Raw genomic sequence first — 23,902 nt, forward strand, 5'->3', positions numbered from 1 at the left:
CCCGGAGCGGAGCGGGCGGTCCCGGCGGCGGGAGAGGGGGGAGCCTAAAGGGGCCGCGCGAGCGTGGCGGGGGGTGGGGTGCGGCCATCCCGCCCCGCAAAATGGCCGCAGCGGCCTCGCGTGGGGAAAGGAGCGCAGCAAAACGGCTCTCGCGCTGCGAAACCCGCACGCGCGGCGGGGGAAGGGGGTAGGGAGCTGCTCAGGGGGCCAAGGCAACGTTTAGGCGTCTGACGCGCCCCGCAGGTTAACGGCTGCTTCGTCTGTGCGGGGCGTGAGGCAGGGACGCTCCGCAGCGCTGCCCGGCCGCGCCGAGGACACCGCGGGAACGGGCTGCGGCGGGAAACGGGGACACGGCCGCTCGGCTTCGCCCCCGAAACCCGCTTAGCTCCGGCGCCCGCGGGACGCGCTCGCCTCAGGAGCAGCGCTCAAGCGAGCGCGCTAATGGCGAGCTATATCCGTCCCGCGCAGCGCTCCCCGAGGGCGGGCAGAGCGGCGCTCGTGCTCGGAGGAGGCGTTTCAATGTGACCTCGAGGCCCGGCCCGCAGGCGCCTCACGGGGGAGAAAGCGAGGGGCGGGAAAGGTCACCTTGGGGGTCACMCAGCGGTGGTGCCGCCGCTGTGCGGGAGATCGCGGGGCGGAGCGAGCCAAGAGACAGCTTCGCTCGGGGGAAAACACCGCGGGAACGGCGGCCGCGCCGCTCCTGTCACGCCCGCCCGCCACGCGCGCGGTCCCTAACCACGGGATTTACCGCCGCGCCGCGTGACGCGCGGCGGCGCCGAGCTCTCCCATTGGCCGGCGCCGCGCTCAGCGCGTCCCCGCGCGTTCCCCGCGCGCCGCCCGGCCGCGCAGCGCAGCGCGGCGCCATGTCGGGGCCGAACGGGGAGCCGCACATGGCGGTGGGCGCCGCCGGGCGGGACGGCGACGACAGCGACGGTGACGACAGCTTCGGGGAGGAAGGTGCGTGGCGGCCGCGGGGGCCGGGCCGCCCTGCGCGGCCCCGCCGCGGGAGGCGACGCCTTCTCCTGGGGTTGTGGCTGCCGCCGGGGGCGTTAGCGGTTCTCGGCGGGGGCTCCCTGGTGCCCTCGGCAGCCCCGCACACGGAGGAGAAGCCCCCTCCCTGGCGCCATGGCAGCTCTCACATGTCACTTTATTTAATTTTTTTTTCCACTGTAAAAGAAGTTTATTCAGTGCTTTATTTAGTGTTTGGGCAACACCGACCAAAGAAAAGGGATATTCAGACTTTGAACCCATAGGAGATCTGCGCATGGGTAGGTCTGGTTGAAGCAGCTGTGAGGTTGCTGTTTGATGTGCTCAGCTTGGCACCGTACTTGGCACAGTACTTGGCACGTTCCACTTTCGGGCGCTTCTGCAGTGCCTGGGTATGAAATCTGTGCCTCTGCCCTGCCCAGGTGGGCAAGAATGAGAAAAGAGCAGAGCTTGGATGGGCTCCTGTGGGTCCCTCTTACCAGCACTGCCCTGAATGGCTCCGTCAGAGTAGCCTAAGAGAAGGAAGACAATTCTCTTGCACTGAAATTCATCCTCAGCTATTGGTAACGCAAATTACTGTACTGCTTAGGTATTTACAGTTCTTTTAAAGGCAGTTTTACTGTAAACTATGGAAGTGATTCCCTAGAAGAGCATCCAGCTCTACTGCTTACCCTCTCCTTGACCTGTTCCAGGCTCGGTTCCTGGAAGAGCTGCTTTTGGAAGTGGCAGAGCTGCACAGACAAGTGATTATTCACCACAGGCAAATCATGCCTGGTAAAATCCTGCCAGGCCCTCTTATCCACCCCAATACGTGTCTACTTCAGAGCTGAAGTCGTTGTGGATGGGCTTGGTGTGACACGGGTTACAAAATGATAACGTCCCTGGGGTCGTTCTGAGGGTCTGGCACGTGCGAGGGGTGGTGGGCGCTTTGCRGAGGTGCTCGCAGATATTTGGAATCGCTCAGCCCTGGCCCTGGGAGCTCCCCGGAGGCTGCTCCGAGCCGTCCCTCCTGCCTTTCTCCAGGTTCTCCGCTAGCTCGGAGCAGCCTTCCCGGCTCCGCACGCACGTTGCGCTTGGCACCAAGGCTCCCGGCCGCCCCGAGGAGCCTGGCAGAGAAGGGGCAGCGCCAAGCGTGGCGCCGCGAGCCCCTCTTGCCCTCTTTCCTCTGCTGCAGCCCATGGGCCCCACAGATCTGAGCCCCTCCGTCGCGCCCAGCCCGCGCGTCCTCAGAGCAAACCAGGGACCGGCTCTGCCCACGTCTCCTGTGACCCCTATGAGGTTTCAGCTCTTGCCAGATTTCCAGTTCCTAAGTAACTTAGGAACTTATCTTGTAAGTTAACTTGTAAGTAACTTGTCAGCAGGGGTTTTATCTTGTCTGGTTTTCCAGCGTGGCTTTTTGTTTTTCTCTAAGATTGCATGAGTGTTGCTTGGAGTAATCCAAAAGCAAGTGTTTTATCTCAGCAACACTGCTCCCTTTATCTGATGAACAGAAGTAATACGCATTGCTGTGAAATGCCATTGCATCAAGGCTAACAGTTTTGCACTTAAACACTTTAAATAAGAAAGAATAAGTTTAAATAACTAGGGAACCTGCTCTGTTTCACTATCAGATTCATCTCTAAGGTTGCAAAAAGTTAGCAGGATCATTTTGCATAAATTTCTTCTGGTTTTAACCTGAAATCTTAATGGTGCATGACAGTGCTGTGGTTGGACTGGGTGTTTCAGTTATTTCACAGTGGAGACTGGAGTAGCTGCTCAGCATCTTTCGGTCTCATCCCACCTTGTGCCACAGTAGCGGCTCTCCTGCCTGTCTTACCAAAACCAGGCCCTTGTGAGAAGCATCTGAGCCTAGAGGCTTTGCAGAATGTAAACTCTCTGATCTGCTGCCAAAACGCTGGCAGCCTCCTAAAGGAGGATGATCTCTAAGGCTGCTAAAAAGGCAGACATGTCCTTGGGATTTATTTCTGTTGCTGTGCAGATCTGTGCACTAACCCTGAGCCTGGGACCAGCTATTTGTGCAAGAGAGCAAAGGCTTGTTGGTGGCCGGACTGCGTTCCACGTGCCCAGGTTTTGTGCCTTAGATCCTGTTACCAGCCCCACTTTCCCTGTGGTCTTGTGATCAATGAGCACAATTCAGGCAGGATTTGGTTGCATTTTACTTCAGCCAACCTGTGGCAGGTTAAGGCATGACCCAAACGCCGTAGACGTGTTTTGCTCTTGCTGCCTTAGCTGGCTGCAGTCACAGTACTTACATTCTTCAGTCTCTCATTTCCCTTCCCTTTAGAATACGCAGCAATAAACTCCATGCTAGACCAGATCAACTCTTGCTTGGATCACCTGGAGGAGAAGAACGATTATCTGCACGCCTGCTTGAAGGAGCTGCTGGAGTCCAACCGCCAGACCCGCCTGGAGTTCCAGCAGCAGAGCGAGCAGCAGAACACGGGGGACGAGGTGCAGGGCTCAGAGCCGTCTATCTAGCAGCCTAGCCACCCACTTGTCACTTGGGATCACTCGGGGGACAGTTAGTGGTTGCTGGTCTAATGTAAAGCTTGACTAGAAGAGTATCTCCTGCCTGTTGCGTGTCCCTTCCTGGGGTTACGTTCTGCCCTTCACCTCTCTGTTCTGCAAGATTCACGTTAGTTGTGGTGTAAGAAGCATTGGCAGACATCTCAGACCAGGCTCTTCTATCCCCTTCCAAGCAGCTGAGACAAGGCACCAGTGTGAGGGGTTTTGGTTGTCCTCAGGGGCAGTTACCTACCTCCTTAAGCTCCATTAAGGTCTCAGAGTGGTTGGGTCTCCATATATGATAGTTGGAGTAAGAAGGGGCCTGCCTGCCCCAGGCTGGGACCAGCCCTGTGCATTGGGAGCTCTATAGTCTGAAACCTTCTGAATTTGTCAAGAGGGCCTAGGGCCAACGTGGTAAAGTGAGTCTTATTACATTGTTCTACTTTTGTACAGTTAAAAAGAGTTTTTTGGGAAGTTAAAGTTATTTATAAAAAAAAAAAATTATTAAAAAGTTTGAAACAAAATTTGCTCCTAAAGTCTCCACTATGAAACATTCTTTTTTTTTTTTTTTTTTTTTTAAGTTTTGTGCTGTTAACAGATGATCAAGATACATATCCTTGCCCAGCTCAGCACACAGTTCTTGTCCAGGAGTGTGCAACCCTTGAAAGAAAGCTGGTCTGAGGTGCAGAATGGGACATCTACAAGAGCTGAGCTACCCTTCTGCCTGGAAAAAGGAAACAGAGGATTCTTAAGGAGGGGGGGAAAAAGACAGGCTATATACATGTAACTTCTGAACCTTGTCTCTATGAAGATCACATCACCTATTGAATCTTTCAGATTCAATAACACAATCTTCAGTCCTTCCACAGTCCTACYGTATCCCACCCATACAAGCAAAAATCAACACCATCCCCTATTAGACACGCTAAAGCCAGGCTTATTTTATTCTTAAAATAAAAACAGCAGTAAAGTTGAAGGTTTTTGCTCTATTAAAAGACTCCGAAAATAAACATTTCCAGCAAATATCATGTGTGAAGGGCTCTCCCTTTAAGGCCACTCTATCTGGGCTTGCGCCTAGCGGAGCGCCTGCACCCAGCAGAGGTGAGAGCGGCTGCCTCCCCTCTGGTGAGGGAGGAAGGCTCAGCCTCTTCCTCCCGGCCTGCGCACGCTGCCTCGTTCCGCTCTAACCCTGCTGCGCTCCCCACATCCTGGCAGTTGCCTGTTCCTCTGCCTTGCCTGGCTCTGTGGCCGCCTTCCTCCTCACACCCAGCATGTCCCAACAACTCCCCTGCGGTGCTGCTCTCTTCCAAGGGCAAGAAATCGGCACTAGTGGTAGTGGACTTGTTCTCCTCCTGGAGATTTCCTTCTTCCACAACCGGCACTCCACACATGTCATCAGTCTCGCTGGCTAGGATTTGGTCCTCTGCTACAGAGGTGGCCAGCTCATCCTTACCCTCCGGAGACCACGGAGCCGCTTCTTGCTCTGCAGCCAGCTCTGTGCCTTCCTCGCCTATCCCACGGTCTGTGTTCATCTTGCTGGCATCGACAGCTGCAGCAGGAGGCTTTTTCTGATCATCCAGCACTTGGGAGCTGGAACCCTGGGAATGCAGAGGAGCCCCGGAGTAGGCAGCTGTGGCATGATGCCTCGCTGCCTTGTATCTCTGCAAACATAAATAAAGCACCGTGAGCGCTGAGCCCAGCCCATTACTGGCACTGCAGCAAGTAGCAGCTGGTCCAGGAACACCTGTACAGAGACAGCAGTGAGTGACAGCTAGGATCTGTAGGGTGCAAACTGCCTCGGCAGCTCTCCTGGCCTGGCTGCTGAGCCTTTTGAGCAGAGAAGGGTTAGCTCCTGCGAGGAAAAGTGGTGATATTAAAAATTGAACTCTCGCTTAATGCTGAGCAAGTGCGTGACATGTGCTTCCTAAGACCAAAAAAAAAAAAAACAAAAAAAACAAAAAAAACCCCACCACCTTATTTTGACAACTGTTCATCTCAGTCAGGGACTTTGCAGCTATAACAGTCAAAAAAGTGAGAGCTCTTGCTCCAGCTACTGCCAGGATTCAGCTCTGGACATGTACTCTTGACACAAGGGGCTATGGGCTGTCCTTGGCTAGAGAGAAATGATTTACTCTTTGACCACCACAGCAAGATTTAAATTGGAAACTTAGGATTTTTCAGTTTGCTGATACAATCTGTGCCACTGCACTGCTCTGTGCACCAGGATCGGGGAGCCCTTCAGTGAGGCAGCTGATGGGAATATTAAGATATGAAGAATATCTTGCTACAAGGCACTGAGTTTTTCTCTAGACTGCAGTTAAACATCAATAAAATGAGTCAGTTAACTAGTGACCACAGGAAACTGGCAGAGGTCTGGAAAGACATAAACACGGCCACTCCCTCTGGACTACATTTCAGGAAAGCACCAGCTCTGCCCGGCATCCGACATGCAAAGAGCCAGTCCTCCAGGCCCAGACTCATTTTCAACTAGACCCAACATTTAGAAGAAATTCTTTGGTGTGCACCAGCTTTCCCCACAGTCTAAGCAGTGTCACTGCAGTCCAGTGTTGTATTAAGGTGCTTCAGACAGACAGCTTTATGTTTTAATTCAGTTTATCACTGCAGGCTTTTCTGTCCCTGACCTTAAGGGATAGGATGCTTTTCATGGGCAGGGTGTTATATCCCTCACTTTTAATTACCCAAATGGTAGCCGTGGCCCTGACCATACTTTTATTACACGGGATACTTCTGTTTGCAACATTCAGTTTCACTTTTAGAAGTTTGCCCAGAATTGCTACAGGTTCATTTCAGAGGAGGCGGAAAATAACACCCAGATGTTGTTCCCTAGAGTTGAGGGTAGAGTGAGAGGCTGGATACCATCGCACACTGGAGCGAGACCACTTGAGTCATAACTCTGAACGCAGCCTTAGCTTGGCACAAACGTGCTGGATTGTTTCCAGAGTGATGCTGTGAACTGCCTCACAAGCAGACAATTTGAAAACCCTTCACTGGTGATTTAACCTGATGAGAAAAAATGCTTTTAACCTCAAAAAGTAGAAGGGATTTAACTCTTGACGATGACAACCCCAAGGCCTCGAGGCAGCCAAGATGAATTGTTATTTGTCTGGAGATATTTAGGGTTGGCTCTTGTCCTTCCAGGTCCCTACAAATCCATTTGAAGGGTGCCTGATTTCAGCTCTAAATCAGCCAGAAGGGAGGCATACACATTGCTGCTGCAGTTTCACACCAAGCTGTTCTAAAATAGGGCAAGAAAGTTTTGTTCCAAAAGTGGGTAGCGGGAGTGGGAGAGGATGAGCAACCCCAAGAACAGCTGCAGTCTTCTCCAGCTACTTGCCATTCCAAATCCCCAGCTCCAAGCTTCCAAAGCCCCTTTCTGCACCAGCCTTTGCTGTAGGCAGCGACAGCAGCTCGGGAGCAGTTAACCTAGGTGAAGGCCAGCAGAAAAGCAAAAGACTGAAAGAGAAAGATTGAAAGTATCTGCTCATTCTGCTGGGCAGATTTTGAGTGCAAGCAGAGGACAAGGTGACAGTGGGAACCTCCCTCCTTAACAGAGTCAGGGAATATCACTCGCCCACCCAAGCAGTGGGCACCGAAGGGAGACAGTAGAGACAGTTCAAGTCCTGCATAGCCCCTACAAGGCACTAACCCAGCCCCTCACCTACTGCAAGTCGAGAAGGACACAAGGATGGAGGTAGATTCCAGACCTGCCCAGTAGAGAAAATTCCTAGATAGGAAAGCAGCAAGGGGGCCGTAGGGACATTCCTACATCTTCACATGGAGCCAGTAAAGCAAAGGAACAGCATTAGTTGGCCACGCTTTGTGCTAAACAGTGCCTGGGAAAGGTAGCACACTGACCGAATGACTTTCTGCTGCTGGCTGGACCTTGGAGCCCAAACGGACCCTCACCAGCACTTGGCTTGTAATTGCCGTTGTCTAAGTAGTGCTGTAATGTTTACTTCCAGATTTTTAAGATGTATATCTGATATTACCTGGCCCCTTAGTGGATGAATCACACCAGCAATTCTGATTTAAGGAGCTGTTTCTGCAGTCACTGTAGCATCACATGAAAAAAAATGTATATGTACCAGCTTTCTTGAATAGCCTCTTTTTGTCTAATTCCTTCCCCATTTTAACCCATCTGCAATCTGTCTATCAGAAAAGAAGATGCCTAGACTTGAATGAGAGACTCCACAGGTTCAGCAAACAGAGCAGACACTCTGAGAAAGATTTCCAGCTAGAAATGGGCAACAAGATGACAGTAGCAGTAGCTGGGAAGCAGGATTGGACTGGTTTTCAATCTACAGGGGTGATGGAGACAAGCACAGAGCACATCAGGAAAGCTGTGGCATGATGGACATCAAGGATGATGGAAATGAACTGGAGACAAGACAGCTAACGTGGAGGAGTCACTGAAGAGACACGCACAGAGGTAACAAATGCCAGGCCATGCAATCGCCAAAGGGTCTAACCTGAAAGTTCTCAAAATGCATCAGGGACTTGCAGTGTGCGAGCCGGGCAGCAGAGTCGCTATGGTAGAATTTGTGACACAGCCTGCAGAGGTAACCTGCGACGGGGACCAGAAAATCCAGGCCTGCGAAACGGGAGGGGAAGGGAAATCACAGATCACATTGAATGGAACTCAAAAATAATGAAGGCATGTTAAAAGGGAAATCAAAGATGCAGGGAATAAAAAAATGGAAGGCTTTGCTTCTGTTAATCAGGGATTTGCAAGATGACTTGCTGAATATCGCATCTTACCACAGAATGTCTGTGGGGTTGATATTCAGAGAGAAATCTGGCTACCAGAGCAAAGAAACTACACAGATCATTAAGGAAAAAGAAGGGGAAAAAAAGTGGGAAAAAGAAAAAGAATACAATGGAAAACTACAGAGAACATGTGATCTAATGTAATGGGATCAAACCAAGCAGAAGACAGCAGGCGCGCAAGAGGAACACGCAGAGAACATTCACAGCATGAATCATTATTCCATCTGCCACATGATAGTGGAAGGTTACAGCGATGTGGAAAATCGGTGTAAACAGAGCTCTCCTTGGGCACCAAACTACCTCTGCAGAGCTGCCCTCCTCACAACACGAGTGGCCATTAGAGGTTTGAAGTCAGAACTGTGTTCATGGTGGGGACTGGAGACAGACATGTGGAGGCAGCACTGCCCACCAGTGCAGAAATGTGTCTGAATCGCCACTAGGTAGAGCGTGGGGGTTCTGAAGCAGAGGAAACATGCACAGTTTGGGCTCTGGCAGAGCGCTCGATACTGTCAGTACTGCTCAGTATCTCTATACATGCTGCATTTCTGCTGGAAAATGTTCTGATCAACATGCTCTCAGGCTCCATCCTCTTTCCAGAGCATCCTTTATTTGCTACCTACTTTCTCCAGTACTTCTGCCCTACTTGTTCTGTTGCCTACCTTGCTAAAATAACTGGCTCTCACTCTTTCTTCCTAAAAGGCAAAAGGTAGCTGACAAACATCAGTCATATTCTTTTGTTTATCACTGAGTAAGAGAGCAGTGTTTGGCCCTTTCTCCAGGTAGCAGTGACCTGCACCAGTCTGATGCAGATGCTGGAGCAGTACAGTTTAAGAACTCATTACAGCATTAATTAGATATCATTCTCTCTTATAGCTGTGGTACACGACCAGACAAGGCTCAGTGAGCCTTAGTGCTTAACTGAGCTTGCTTACCATAGGCTGTGTCTGGACAGTACTTCTCACTTCCTTCAAAATCTTCCAAAGTCACTTCTTTCAGCCCAGTCTGGAAAGCAAAAGAAGGTTAGTGCCTAGTGCCCTTATACTAATTCCTTTTCTGAGCCTTTAGGCTTTTTACTGGTAAACCTAGGAACAAAAAGGGGATTCATGAACCTGAGAAGAATATGGTTAGGGCCAAATAATAAATAAAAAAAAAATGTAGGAGACCAATTCATTACAAAGGTTAAAATGCCCTCAGCACTCCAACCATGAAGCACCTCCACCATGGACCTCCTCTTGATAACTGCTCCCCATGGGGAAAAAAATACTTGCGGAGATAAATCTCCACACACGTCTGCTTGGGACATGTTGGGCTACTCAGAGACTATGACATTGTTGTCTTTGTTGGAAACATGTCTTCTTGAAAAAACAAGTTGCTTCTTCTCTTCATCAGGAAAGTAAAGATCATGTTCAAGAACACCAGTAGAAATTGCACAGCATATGGGATGGAGGAGGGGTTTTCCACCGTGTATGATTCTCTTTTGCACTTTGTACTTGTACTTTGTAAGAACCCCAGAGTCCTGATCCTCCTGCTGCAGAGCGTGGAGCTAACTGGACACCAGAAATCCTGAGCTCAGGCAGCCAAGAGCAACAAAGTCACAAGAGCCCACAGCAGCTTTTCAGACAAGACTTTCTCCCTTGTCATGCCATACCTGCTTGGCAACAGAATCCTCATTCTCTGTCAGCACTACGTCAAGGTCTTCCTCCTCCCCAGCTCCCTCTTCCTCCTCCTCCTCTTCCTCATCATCTTCAAAACAGCCAACAGCATCCACTGTGATCAACTCTTCCGAATCCTCTGGGCTGCCCAGCTCCTTCTCTCCCAGTCTCACCTGTAAGGTGCAGGAAAAAGAAATCAGACCAGATTTGTACACTCCACCTGACCAAGGGAGACACCAGTTGCTGAATAAACTGCATTTGATGACTAGATGAGACTGCAAGACAGGAATAAAATTGTCTTGCTTTTAGATACATCCAAACCTTGCCCTTTTTTTCCTTCGTTTTTTTAAGTTCTGATAGTGGAAGTTCAAATAAAGATAGAAGACCAGGACTGGAAGACTTGCAGGCTTTCCCTGTTCTGTGTGCAATAGGCAGGGAAGCTGAAAGTTAACATGCCCTGCAGCTGYCCCCAGTGCTGCTCATATCTCTCTCCAGGTAGCATTACCTCTTTGGCTTTCTGTTTGTGCTCAGGGGACTTCATATGCTCCACAAATTTGCGAGGCGTCTTGAAGTGGCGGCTACAGACAGTGCAAAAAGGACGGAGTGAGCGTTTGGCCAGCTGAGGAAAGAGGGACACGAAGATGCAGTAAGTCACAAGAGGCACCACTTTGGGAGACGTGCAAATACATCTTCACTGAGACAAGGTCAGAGCCCCTCCTAGAACAGGGAGACCACAAAGTCTTTAAAGCAGAAAGGGATCCCTAACTCATATATACCAAAGAGATGGAGAATGTGTGTGCAGGGCAAAACAAATGGGGTTTGTAAAAGATATCCCCACATTTGTCCCTTAGAATCCAGTAACTAGGATATCCTGTCCAAATTTTAGCTTGTGTATTTACAGACTGCCCATCAAATATTCCTCTATTCAATTATAATTGATTAGGTAATCAATAGATTAGGTAAACAATAAGATGTCACAACATATTTATTCCAAAAAAAAATAAATAGAACCACAACTCAGAGGTGCTTCTGGCCATATTAATTTAGCATGACACCTGGCAGTTCAACCAATGCCAGTGTTCAGAAAAAGCAGATAATACAGTAGAGCCCTCAGGCAGTGAGGATATTATGGGCAGAATTTTCTGTACATCTCTCCTCTCATCTTTCCCTTGTGAAGGAAGAGATGCTAGACACTTCTACTCAATCTCCATGAAAGGTCAGGGCAAAGAAGAAATCCATACTCTGTTTGTTACCTTGTGTTCCTGGGTCCTGCGGTGTTTGATTAGATCCCCTGTGAAGTGTATCTGACACGTGTTGCACCATCGCTGCTGGGTCTCTCTGAAGTGAGAGCAGATACATCTAAGTTACACCTTTTTACATTCTCCAAGGAATACRGCAGCCTGCAACGTTCTCAGCATTTTTCTCCCAAGCAGATCTGTCATCACATACTGTTTTTTATCCTCTCCCCTTCCCTGCCCCTCATAGAAGTTGCTGTAACTCATATTGACGTAAAGGCTTCAGTTAAAACAAATTTCCAAGCTCATCTACTGTCTGAAAAAACAAACAGCAGGTCAAAGTCAACAGCAGTGTTCTTCAGCATTAAAAAATTTGCCCGAAAAAAGATTAAAGCCCAAGAAACCAGAGGGATTTTGTATTTTGCCATCTGTAACACTGGCCCAGTGAGGAATTTTGCAACCTATGTRCGTCTGTGTTCAGATTTTGTTAGGTCCAAGTTCAGATTTTGTTTTCTAGAAAACACCAACACCTACCCATCTTTCTCTGCCAGCATCTTCCGCTCCTTCACCATGGGCAGTAGCGAGACAAAACACACGTTGCTCATGTGCTGAATCTCCCCAAGTCGCTGCTGGTGCTGAATCCCAGCCATGTGGGACTGGAAATTCTGAGAGGCAGGGTAGGAGAAAGTTGTTTAGATGAATTCAAAATACAGAAAATAATAGGTATGAACTATGCTTTCCATTTTCTTGACTGATGTATAACAAAGAAATGGTATAAAAGCTTAAGAGCATGGCTGCCTGTGGATACACCCACACTGGTTCTTCAGGATGCTGCCTGCCAGCTCCTTAGAACAGGTTTTTATCTGCCTGCTCAACAGCCTTTAAAAAAAAAAAAAAAAAACAGTTCCTTGTTCCTAAAGCACGAGCTCTTGCTAACATCTTGGAAGAGATGCTCTTGCTGCATCTCTCCTCCATGGTAGCTGGCTGTACAGTTCCTTCCCTTGTCCCTCCTGTCCCCACCAGACCTGTTGATTTCTACCTGCTGACTGCAGCAGTCAGTCTTGCAGATGTAACAGTAGAATTTAAGGACTGGTTCAGGGCTAGGATCAGCTGCGCCCACCTCGCAGGTCCAGTGCCCTGGTTTCAGGGCCGTCGTACTGATAGCTCTGCTCTCGCTGCTCTGCTGGATAGTTACTTTCAGTGAACCTCCAGAGCTCAACATCTGCCAAAGGAAGAGAGCGAGAAATAGTCTAATCCTTCTGCAGGAAAAACTAAAACACCAGAGCTGTTTTCTAAATGTAACCTAGGCTCCCTACTCCTTAAGTGATGCATTTGTGTTTGGGTGTACAGGAGCCTAATCCAAGCACTGCTAGATCAGCAATGCTCACATCATTAGTACCAGTCTTGTTAGTACAGGCAGTTGTTGCTACAGCCTCTGCAGACACTGTAATATCCTGTCTCTGGAGACTGGATCTACAGTATCTTGGTAAGAGACGTTATCAGCTCACACTTCTCCACTGCAGATTTAACAGCAATTCCACATCACATCCTATGGAAGATGGAACCTATCAAACAAGAGTAGGATTGCAGATTTGAAGGAATACATCACTAAGCCAAAAATATATCCAATTATGGAAGACTATCAAGTTGATTCAGAAGAACAGATACATCTTTTTCCATTTTCATAATTTATACAACGAAAGGAACCAAGGTAATGTTTATTGCATGGGAAAGGCATTCGGTATAAAAGACTCTCGGGTTACTGAGTTCACCTCTCTCCTTCTTCCCAAGTGCTTTTCAGAAGCAAGGAGTCTGCTCATGCCTGYTGTGATGGCAAATCCCACTGCAGCTGCAGCTTTACCATCACTTGATTTTTTTTTACGTTTACTCCTCAGTGACAGAGAAGATGCCTTTAGCTAATGGCCCTTAATACAGGTATTTTTCAGTGACTCTCTTGCCTCAGCTTTCTGTCTTTCCCAATGACTACTTAAGTCTCTGCCAACACCAGTTTCCACAGTTAGAGGCAGCTGGGGTCCTGACTCACAGAGGTACAAAATCCGAGCAAACTGTGCAGTATCAGCAGACACATGAAGCCTTATTACCATGAACAACTGCTTACAGCAGAAGCAATAGCCCCAAATGTGGGTACTACCTGACTCCCACTGTCAAAAGGGATCCCTGCAATGAAGGGGGAGGTTGTATGTTCTGTCCCTGCCCATCTGCATGGAGTGGTGCCTACCCACCTCAGGGACCTTTGGTTCCTCTGAGAATTTCCTGTCTTTAGAGAGCTCTTCAGCTGTGTACTCCTTCACACAGCCTGTACCTAGAAGCAGAAAATCCTTTTAGCTGCCTTAAAACAAAACAACACCAGAAAAATAGAAACCAAAGCAGCAGGTAAGTGAAGTCAGGGAGTGTTGCTCACAGTGCTCTTTGGCCATAAGTCCAGTCTCTAAGCTTTTTTCCCAAATAACTCCARTCAAAGAGGGAAACTCTTCCCATCACTTGCATTTGGCAAGCAACAACAACAGCTTTTCAGTCACTATGTTTGGATACGTGTCCTAGATTTCCTCCTCCTTCCTCCATCCTGTACAGTTGGAGGAAGACGTTTCTGAAGAAACTTGTGGCACCTACAGATGCCGAGTGTTAACAAAGTGCAGCTTCAGAAAGGAGTGCCCTAGAAACACACACACATCTACTGCGAGGGGTCCATCAACTCACCATCAGCTTGGACTTGTGCACTTGACTCTCCTGCTTCCTTGCTGCCCGCTGCATTCTCCAGTGTAGAAGCTTCTGTCACACTTGAGGGGTATCAAGAGAACAACCTTACTTGCCACATCACAGACCAGGAGGTTCAAAGACACATGAATAGACAGGCTGTGGTCTAAGCCCCCACACCCTCACACACCCTCCTCCCAAAAAAAGAAAATCACCAACTTGTTGGAAGTGCTATTTCACTTCCACTTTTGACAGAAATAAATAAAATTCATTCAGAATAGACATTCTAGAACAGATTCAGAAACAGGAGTCAAATAAGCCATCCAAGGATGTTAGAACTTGTTTGGATCGCTGCCCTCCCTTGTATGAGAGAGGAAGGGGAATAAGCTTATACAGGAAATATTCCAAGTAAGACCTCAGAGCATATTTCTGTCTTGGTGACCTGCAGAGAAACTGCAGTACCTAGACATTACTGCAGGCCACTCCATGCAGGAGGGATAGCTGGAAGACAGATAAAAACAGACCTGTRAGAACCAAACAGGTTCTCAGTTATGCCTTACAGGGATTTCATCATAACTAGCTGCTGTATTTGCATCAGTCATGTTTCATTCCAGGTTTGGTTGGGCAAGATACATATCAAATGAGTTTGTTTGCTTTCTTTGTTACCTCCGATCTGATCTAAGAAGAAAAGAGATCCCAAGAGGACGGTACGAATAAATGGTGGCCTTGCGGAAGGCACAAAATCTGCTCTACAGTATCTTTCTCCATCTCTCATTTCTCCTTTGGGACTAACACTTGGCCAAAGCTTGAACAGCTCCTTGCAGGCCAGTATCCTGCTGGCGATGGGCGCCCTGCCAACAGGGAGCAGCACCTTGAGCACAGGCAGCACCGGCAACCGTGCGGGTGCCGACTCCGATGGGTCCGACACACACACGCTGCAGAACCTATCAGATTGATAAGTGATAATGTAACTGGGTTACGAAGCTATAAATATGCAGCAGGGTTTGGGCAGTGCAAACAAGAAGAAAACAAGACRGGTGTTAACTTTATTTGTCGAGCCCTGCCAGCAGGCTCAGCACTTTGCTGCACATGGATATAGGGACAGCGCTCTGGGGCAGCGGCTGGCAGTGCAGAAGTGAGATCTAGCCACAACAGCCATAAARATGGCACAGAGGATAAAAGGCAGCAGTGGAAAAAACTCAAAATGAAGGAGGCTGGTATTCCTGGCCAAAGGGAAATGACAGGATGAGGCAAGAAAGAAAAATGTAATTTGGATTGGGGAGACCTATTCTCAACTGTAAAGGGCCATAAGAGAAAAGCAAACTATCCTTTCAGAGTTTCATAACAGTAAGTAAAATGAAACAGTTCATAACGAGCTAAGGAAGGACCTATAYTAATTAAATACTAGCTATATCATACACAGCCAATGTGGCAGTCTCTAACGGCTGCTTAGGAGAGAATTCTCCTAGTAGCAGGCTGGCTGCAGGGAGAACTGCCATTCCTCAGACTTCATTCTTTTTTTTTTTTCCAACGTATGTAACAGGACTTTGATTAATACCCTGCTAAATATTAATGTAATTAAAATTAAATTAGCTTTGGCAAACAGATTAGCAAAGCAAATGCTCAGATGCATTCAACTTGGCTTTAATTGAATATATTCACTTTCTTGCTAATTCACAGACTCCGTAATTCACAACACTCCCTGACCACATAATACTTATCATTTTTAGTGTTTTACATGATCAAGGTAACATCTGAACATCAAAGTAAGCCTGACATATCCTCCCCAAAGCTAGCCATTAATCCCTAATCTACAGACGAGAGAGGCGAAGCAAGTTGTCCGAAACCACACAGCAAATTGTTACCAGGGAAGATRAGAGGACCCGGGAGTCCTGACTCATAGGCATTAACATATGTTGGAGAGTTGTCAAATTGGTGCCTCCAGAAATCTTCATTTCCTCCCTCCTCCTCCTCCTCTCCCACTGCACACACGTAGCAGTGGTGGTTCGGGGCGAGCTGCGGCACCGCACAGATGGCACCAAGTGCTTTGCAGCAGGGCCCGTCCCGCTAGATGGCAACACAGCCTCGGCCATGGCCGCACCACCAGGGAAGCAGCCAGTGCCAGGATGGGCACCGCGGCCGCCCGCTGTCCCCACGGGCCCTGCCGCCGCTGTCCCCACGGGCCCTGCCGCCTCGCAGGTAGCAGGAGAGCCTTTATTTGTGCCCAAAATACAGGGGTACTGCGAGCATGATCTTAGCAGGAGGGATACAGAATCCAGCACTCCTGGAGACAGGCTCAAGTACTAAGGACTGTTAATTCCCTCCCCTTTCTCATCCCTGAAAACAAACTACCCTCTCCCACAGCCACTTTAACCTGCATATTCCAAAGCTTTTTCTCTTTCAATACCTGCCCGCTCACTTCCCTATTAGCGTTTGGCCAAGAAACCTGGAGAAAAGTTTTAAAACAGAAATGAACCTCTCTACTTCTCACAACAGCCCAGGCAGGAGAACATGGCCACACTGTTATGTTTCATGCTTACAAGATGCATCTCTTATTTTTCATTCCCCTTGTAGGGTTACCATTAGGAGGGATCCTTACAACAAGTGATCCTTAAATTCCAGCAAACATTGCAAGATTTTTCTAAGTAATCCATGAACATCTGAAACACCTTTTGAATGTCAGGGATCAGGGTAGTACAGTACTGCCCAAATTACTAGGAAATAAAATTAGACAACAGTTCTAAAGCTAGCGACTGTTCAATACTGCATTCAATAAATACCTCTTCAATCTCTTTGCTGCAGGCTCAACGTTCAACACAGATTCTGTTGGAGTTCTTGGCTCTGCAGGAATAGAGAAGGGGATCTCCTTAGCAAAGCAGACTATGCCACTTTAAGCCTGTTCCCTAACTAAAGGTCAATGCCAACAGAAGAATGTTAAGAGCAAATAATGCTATACATTTGCTTATTCTGATTTTGAGAAGAACAATGATAAGGTTAGATAGATCATTATTAATTTCTTGAATTAAGAGGGTGTTGGACTGCAGATGTCCCTGTAAAAGGCATGGCCAGGAAGAGATCTAGGTTTATGTTTAAGTAGCCTTACTCCTATACCTGCAGGATAGGATCATAGACTGCAGGCATTGAATATGTACACCAAGGTAGTGTGTCAATGTGACATTAATCCAGCAGTCCTCCCCAAAGCATATGGACAAGCAGCTCACTGGCTGCAGCCTCGCCATTTGCCTACATTTTGGACTGCACACTCCTCAGTCACAGATCACATTCCCACATCTGCATCGGATCAGACACTGCAAAGAGACTTGGTGCCAACAGTTTCCATTCTGGCAATGGGCACACAAGTGCTCTTTCAACTCATCTTATCCTTAGCATGTCGACTGCAACTGACTGTGCTTCATGCACATTTGACTCCATGACACATTGAGTTCAGCACAGTAAGGAAAAGTAGAAGCTTTAATTTCAAGACAGCTTTCTCTCCCCATTTTAAAAGGAGCTCGCTGTCAAAGTGACTTGTGCAAAGCTTACATGCAAGAGGTGGTTTATGGTGCTGGTTACGAAGCTGGATTATTTAAAAAAAAATCCAGGTAAAAGAGCTACACGAAACACATAGCAGAGGGCTCCCACCTGCCGTTTAGAAATTTACAATTACAGAGAAGGTAGGGGAGTGAGACTAAAGCCATCTCCTGTCTGCAAGAACAGCTGAAGAAGTTTCTTTATCAGACCTAGAAGCAGTTGTTTCACTACGGGCCCCCTCTCACCTGCAGATGGTGAGGAGTTATTCTGCTCCGATCCTGCCTGCATCTCCTCTGGGATTTCCATTTTGTCATCACCTTGTGTCTGAGATGAAGAACCTGGATCTAGTTCCCGTTTTCTGTCAGGGATTCTCTGGAAATCCTGCAATGGACAGAGTTTCACAACCAGCTCTATCCTTCTTCTATCTCAACATACCGCCTAAAGCATCACAGTGTCTTAGTCTGGAATATGCCAGAACAGGGTGAACAAAAGATGGGAGAGAGACATGGATTGGTTACCTTGAACTTTCTTGCTTCAAGTAAATTTACAAAGCTGAACAGAGCAATGCACTTAAATTCCAGGCCACATGCACCCATTTCATTTGCTTAATGCTTTAAATAACAACTGTACGAGACTCTGCTGCTACAGAGAGTAGGGTCACTTCAGAAAGACCCTGCCAAGACATGCCTGGGCTGGCAGAAAGAAACATTTCATAAATAAATACTACCAATAACTTTGCCTTCGGAAAAAAGACAGTCCAAAAGTGGAAGGCTACTTTATTCAGCACATCTTTTTGACAGAATTGGGATTGGACATGCAAGACTTAATCTAAGAGGAGAGAAGTGATGGTCACCTAATTGAAGAGTCAATTTGGGAAAAAAGAGGGCTTTAAAAAAGAGGAAAAAAGGAGGGAAAAAAAAAAAAAGGTGCAGTTTTGGTACTCCCAAAATTCTGCTGCTGTATAATAGCAGTCAGTAGGATTCCTCAAAAATGTTATATGCATTCAGCAATTAAGTTTCATGACACCTACATGCACAGGTATGATCCTGATCCTGAACAAGGTAAAACAACAGAAAGAGGCACCTGTCCATGGTCACAAGTCATTTGGGAATGGCAGTGCGGAGTGATAAATCCCAACATCTTATAATAGGGATTCATCATCAGGTAGGCCAGTTCGCAGGCAGAAAGAGGCTTTGTGGGTGCTGCTAAGGGGCAGAACTGTAGCCTCTGAAGCAAAGAGCAAAGAACTCAGTCCAGTTTTCTTCTGCTGTGATTACTTTGAAGCAGGTACTTCTAAAGGTTCCTTTTATTTTAGATCTAAACAGTTCTGCAATGAGAGATTCTTAGTCCTGGGTGGGAAGGGTCAAGAAATTTTTGTGCCATAAATGTAAATACAGACCACAAGAACCTTAGGGAAGGACGACATCAGCAGCATAGCGCTGAAGTAGTTTTCATTACAAGCCTTTCTCTTCTATTCTCATCTACAGTACAGTCAACTACTGTACGTTGAGTACAGTCAAGTACTGCAAGAGGAGCATAACACCCCCGAACAGCTGGAATTCACAACCTCACCTTGCGAAAATTCCGGTTCTGCCGTTGGAAGGGCAGGCTGGGGAAGCCCAGTCGTGTCGGCTTTAATGAGACCCCGACAGGAGGTGGCCCCAGGAGGGAATGTCTTGTAGCCTGAGGAAAAAACTGCTGCAGTGCTGGAGCTGTCATGTTAAATCCACGCAAGTTTCCTGCAAAGGCAAACACATGGCACATCACTACCTGCAGCGTGCAAAGGACAGAGAAAAATCTCCCACTCAGATAAGCAGCAAGGAAAGAAGAGCAGAGCTCCTCCACACAGGGCAGTCTGCTTTGCTGGGCACTTCTGAGCACCCTGTGCTTTACCCTTTTTGTCCCCCTTCGGCAATCTCATGTCATCCTAACTATCATTATGCAGAGGGCTATTTATTCATGATTGTCACTGCAGACTAAGACCATTAGAGCAATTATTTAATCTGAGCACACTGGTGTTTGTGTTTGCAACAAAAAAAGGTCTCATTTTACCAAAATTCTCTGCAAAAAGGAAAAAAAGTCACCCCAGATTCGTGCAGCTGGCAGCTCAAGACATAACATGGACACTATTTAACACAGGCCAGCAACATTTCATTTAAAACAACACTGGACTTTTCAAACACGAGATTTCACAGTCCTTTCTGCCACCTGGCTATCATGCAAGCTCAACATGTCAGACTCAGCTCACACTTGAGATGCTGCCATTTCCAATTATAATGGTCTGCTTTCTGCACAGTTCTCTTCAACATCCACAGACTATTAACTAAGTCGTAACATTTTTTATGAAGGCAGTCCCTGCCATCCCCATTTCAGGGGTGAAAGAATGGAATTCATATCCCTATTTCTATTTATGCCAAATTAGTGCAAATCCTGTCTGTTAGTACCTGTTAAAAATCAGGCCAAAGAAGTTTAGAGACCAGCATACAAAACTTGAAAAAACAAACTATACTGTGCAAAGGCTGCAACACAGTAAGAAATACTCCCTCCATTTTTCTGTTTAAAAACAATCCAATCTTCTTATCACAAGTAATTTCTAATTGTAAAAATATGTGATGGTATTAAAATATCAAGAATTATCAAAAAATTGTCTCCCACTCCTGGTTCCTGAAGAACTGCACATCAATTTCAATTTGAGAGTATTTTTTTCTTCCTATTCCACTGCTGAAGCCATGTGTAATCACTCAATTATTCATGTTGTTGTTTCTTAGGTACAGAAATACTACAGCATCAGATATTCTTACATGTAACCCAAACCTCAGAGACCAAAAAATTCAGATCCCTAAGAAGGGCTGTTGTGAACAGCATAACTATCTACATGTTACGCATGTAGCTGATGTCAATTACTGAAGGACAAGTCACAATTCAATGTAGCACAATACGGGTGAAAAGAGGAAGAAACAGCACTAAATGAGAGCGTGGTAAGGTGGTCATTAATATATTTTGTTCTGCTGACAGATCTAATTTGCCTCAGGTCATTTGTAAATTATTCCTATACAACTTCTCAATAAAAGAATTTCCAATATAGAAGAGGTCAGCTTATGCTAACATCCATGGTATCCAAAAGGAATACGACTGACTAACGAGGAATCAAACTTTTTCCTGACACAAACACAGAATGTGGCTTGTCCTTTAATCACTTCCAGTTTCCCTATAACCCGAGAGACCCATAGAGAGCCACTGGAGTCACTAGAGAGCCCTCTCATTAAACGGGCAAGAGAGAACAAAAGGCAAGTTAACAACATGCAGAATAAATCTATTGTGTTCACGTCTGGGCATGATTCAGAAGCAAGACAAAAAAAAAATCTAGTCATTAATCTAACCTTGGGAATTAAAACTATCCCAGGTACTATTTTTTTTTCTGCTGCAAAGCTCTATGGGGTTAAAATAATTAAATATATATATATATAGCTTTAATCTTCATATCTTTATGCTAGCGCACTATTATGGCAGCTTCATAAATTTGTTTCAAAAAATACATGAAATCCAGCAAAATTTAACTTGCTGTAGAAATATGATGGAAGAACAATGACATTATCCACTATACAAACTGGGAGTCATTTCAAGCAACTAAAATTTAAGACAATTGAAACCCAAACTGTTTTTTACCACAGTGTACTTTACAAGGCTCAGACAGACCACTGTCTCTTTCTGCAAAGAACATCAGTGAATATGTAACAGACAAAAAAAAAATTGTTTAACCCTCACACCTGAAAAAAAAGTCAAACTAACACCAAAAATCTAAGTATTTCTTCTAGATATATTCAGGGGAAAATACTTTTGCTCTCATCAGTTCTAAAAAGGAAGGACTTTGCAAAACAAATATTTAGTATCTAAACTGATGGCTTCTGTTGCTAACAGGGAACATATGGGCACGTGGGATTTTGAACAGCCGAAGAACCTCTGCGGACTATGGACAAATTTGAGGAGGAAAAGAGGAGACAAATGAGGCTGCCAAATACAGGGACTGCAATGCTTCAGCAAGAAATAGCCACAGCACGGATTCAGTCCGTGAAGGGTGATTAAATAGCTGCAATAAGTAAGCGTCTCCCATAACGACAGTACCTTGCATCTGTTGCATGAGTAAGGCCCGCTGAAGCATAGGATTGGCATTGAGGAGCGATGGTTGATTCGTTGCCCGTAAGCTCAGCATCTGTTGCTGTTGTGGTGGCGGTAAACCCCTGGAAAAAAAGAGGGAATTAATCATACCAATCCAATAAAAAACATCCTTCAATTTCAAGCACCAAACAAGTATAAAGCGAAGGAGCAAAGAGCAGCTGAAACGCTCATATACATGCATTAAAAGATACCGTACACCAGCACTGTATCCTCTTTCTTCCACTCTCCTGGAATTTCCAAAGCTGACAGATTGTCTATCAAGGAATTTGAGGTCAGAGAGAACTCCTCAGCACCAAGCCCACATAAAACCTGTCAAGCAGCATAAAAAAAGCCCAGGCGCTGACTGCAGATCTCCGGAATTATGCAGCAGCTCAGCGCTGGAAACGAGTGATCTAGATCAGCAACTACATTTAACGAAGAAACATCAAAAAAGTTATTAAAAAAATGGAGTTTTCTCAATAGCCTAAAGCACATTTTCCAAAACTGACAACTCCCACACGGAGCCAGACAGGTCACAGTTGTAACTGGTGCCCCCTAACTGCAAGTACAGGGGAGGAAAATAAAGCAAGGCCCTCATATTTAAAACATAAGGAGGAAGAACGGAGCTGAAAGGGACTCTCCAGTGCAAAAGAGGGTGGAGCAGACGCCAGAGAAAAGCCTGAAGGATCTGGCACGCGTTTCTTTGGGCGATAGCAAGGTCAGGCCTACCTCTAAAAACTACTGCTGACACAGCTAAATCTGCCAGGGCTGTAAAAAGGTACAAACATGGATCAAAATATCCACGCTGCCAAAATAAATAAATAAATGCCCCAAAGCCACAAAAGCAGCTCTCAGCAGCATTATAACAGTTAAACTTCACGTTTGCTGCTCTAGATTATTCCAGACCCAGAGCTAGGTGATATATTCTGGAAAAAGAACAAGTCATGGATGCAGCTATTCTACCTCTTGGTTGACCCCATACTAAGAATTTCAGCATAAGGGCAACTTTGCCTATAGGGTAGGATGAAAAAATGGAGAGAAGATTTAAGGGAGATTTTTATTTCCAGTAGGCCAGGAACATTCCCACTTTTACCTCAAAAATCTATCCTTTTTACAAAATCAATAAATATTATCACAAACAAGGAAACAACTTTCTTCTTAAATCTGCATCCTAGAGCTTTCAATTTTCAGAGCTTTGGAGAGATTAGTAACTGTAGGTAAACACATAATTTCAAGGATTTTCTTTCAGTTGCACTTCACCAATAACTGTTCTTGGTTAAGATGATTTATGGTGGTGTTTCTTAGGTACAGAAACACTACGGCATCAGATATTCCTGCCTGTAACCCAAACCCGAGGGACCTCAACATTCGGACCTCCCAGAAGGGCTGGTGTGAGCAGTGCACTATCCAATGCACTACTAGCAGTTTGGACAAGAACAGCCGTTTTCTCTCTTTTACATGTTAGGAAAATGTTGTTTATCTGCCCTTTTCTGTCTGGCAGATGTCAGGTTTCTTTCTACCCACACAACTAGGTGCGCGGGGCCCGGTAACCCGCTGTCACAGCCGAGGGAGGTCTCGCGGCCACAGAAACAAGTTGTCAAAACGGCACCCAGCAGCCGCGTTCCCAGCGGGAAGGACGGAGCGGCCGCGAAGAAGCTGGGCGGCCGCGGCACGACCGTCCCTCGGGGCTCAGCACCGACACCGGGGCACGAAGCGGCGCCTGCTCCTCTCTCCGCCCGCCGCCCAGGCCCCCTCGCCGGCCCCAGGGGCGCCCCTCGGCCGCGGGGCCTCCCGGCGCAGGGAGGCGGTTCAACCGCCGCCCCCCGGGCCGCCACCGGCCCTTCCCGCCCTGCTCCCCCGACCCCCCGCGGCCTCCGCCGCCATCCCGCGCCCCTCGCGGCCGCCGCCCCAGCCCGGCGGCCGCCGCCTCCCTTTGTCGCCTTGGCCGCCTTCGGAGGGAGGGAGGGCGGCGCGGCGGCCCCGGCCTCCCGCGGCGCGAGGAGGGATGAAGGGCGGACGGGAGCGGCTGCCCCGCGGCCAGGCCTGCGATCCCCGGCCTCGCGTAGCGGCGCTTACCGGCCTCCCTGCTGCGCCGAGGGGTGGTGGTGGTGCTGCTGCTGCTGGAGGAGGTGCTGGAGCTGCAGCAGCTGCTGCTGGAACTGCTGCTGGTTGAACATGTCTGGGGGAGCCCCGAGCGGGGCGAGCCACAGACAAACCGCGGCGGGGCGAGGGAGGCACCGGCTGCGGGGCTGCTGCGTGTCAGCCTAGCAGCCATTGAGCCGGGGAGCCGCGGCCGCCCATTCATTCACGGAGCCGAGCCCCCCCTTCCTCCTC

At 47.5% G+C, this 23,902-nt stretch overlaps 2 protein-coding genes across 4 annotated transcripts; one reads left to right on the top strand and one right to left on the bottom strand.

The window, feature by feature from the left end:
* The first annotated feature begins 863 nt into the window (after nt 1–863).
* Nucleotides 864–3,928, top strand: CUNH9orf16 (chromosome unknown C9orf16 homolog). Its single transcript, XM_026049370.1, has 2 exons — nt 864–957; nt 3,272–3,928. Exons 1-2 carry the CDS (start codon nt 864–866, stop codon nt 3,463–3,465), a joined length of 288 nt encoding a protein of 95 aa, XP_025905155.1. The 3' UTR covers nt 3,466–3,928.
* Nucleotides 3,929–4,048: 120 nt separating this feature from the next.
* On the bottom strand, nt 4,049–23,684 carry CIZ1 (CDKN1A interacting zinc finger protein 1). Of its 3 annotated transcripts, XM_026049368.1 has the most exons (16): nt 23,645–23,684; nt 21,536–21,651; nt 18,986–19,152; nt 17,659–17,794; nt 16,663–16,723; nt 13,886–13,965; nt 13,411–13,490; nt 12,207–12,389; nt 11,702–11,832; nt 11,186–11,270; nt 10,438–10,551; nt 9,929–10,105; nt 9,213–9,282; nt 7,983–8,104; nt 4,946–5,153; nt 4,049–4,216 (listed from the first exon to the last, which is right to left on the bottom strand). In XM_026049368.1, exons 2-16 carry the CDS (start codon nt 21,621–21,623, stop codon nt 4,191–4,193), a joined length of 1,728 nt encoding a protein of 575 aa, XP_025905153.1. In that variant the 5' UTR covers nt 21,624–21,651; nt 23,645–23,684; the 3' UTR covers nt 4,049–4,190. The 3 variants fall into 3 exon arrangements, with proteins under 3 accessions (XP_025905153.1, XP_025905152.1, XP_025905154.1); XM_026049367.1 differs by lacking the exon at nt 4,049–4,216 and having other exon boundaries at nt 4,337–5,153; XM_026049369.1 differs by lacking the exons at nt 4,049–4,216; nt 7,983–8,104 and having other exon boundaries at nt 5,012–5,153.
* Between the last annotated feature and the right edge of the window lie 218 nt (nt 23,685–23,902).

Source organism: Nothoprocta perdicaria, unplaced genomic scaffold, assembly GCF_003342845.1.
Source record: "Nothoprocta perdicaria isolate Ctin4 unplaced genomic scaffold, notPer1 scaffold_6, whole genome shotgun sequence".
NCBI lineage: Eukaryota > Metazoa > Chordata > Aves > Tinamiformes > Tinamidae > Nothoprocta > Nothoprocta perdicaria.

Excerpts from the sequence above, each read along its gene's own strand:
- CUNH9orf16 (XM_026049370.1), top strand. The coding sequence starts at position 864 with ATGTCGGGGCCGAACGGGGAGCCGCACATGGCGGTGGGCGCCGCCGGG. Across the intron at positions 958-3,271 it reads CGACAGCTTCGGGGAGGAAG|AATACGCAGCAATAAACTCC; the intron begins GTGCGTGGCGGC and ends CCTTCCCTTTAG.
- CIZ1 (XM_026049367.1), bottom strand. The coding sequence starts at position 21,623 with ATGCTGAGCTTACGGGCAACGAATCAACCATCGCTCCTCAATGCCAAT. Across the intron at positions 10,552-11,185 it reads GCAGGACCCAGGAACACAAG|CTGGCCAAACGCTCACTCCG; the intron begins GTAACAAACAGA and ends CTCTTTCCTCAG. Across the intron at positions 10,106-10,437 it reads ACAAACAGAAAGCCAAAGAG|GTGAGACTGGGAGAGAAGGA; the intron begins GTAATGCTACCT and ends TGCACCTTACAG.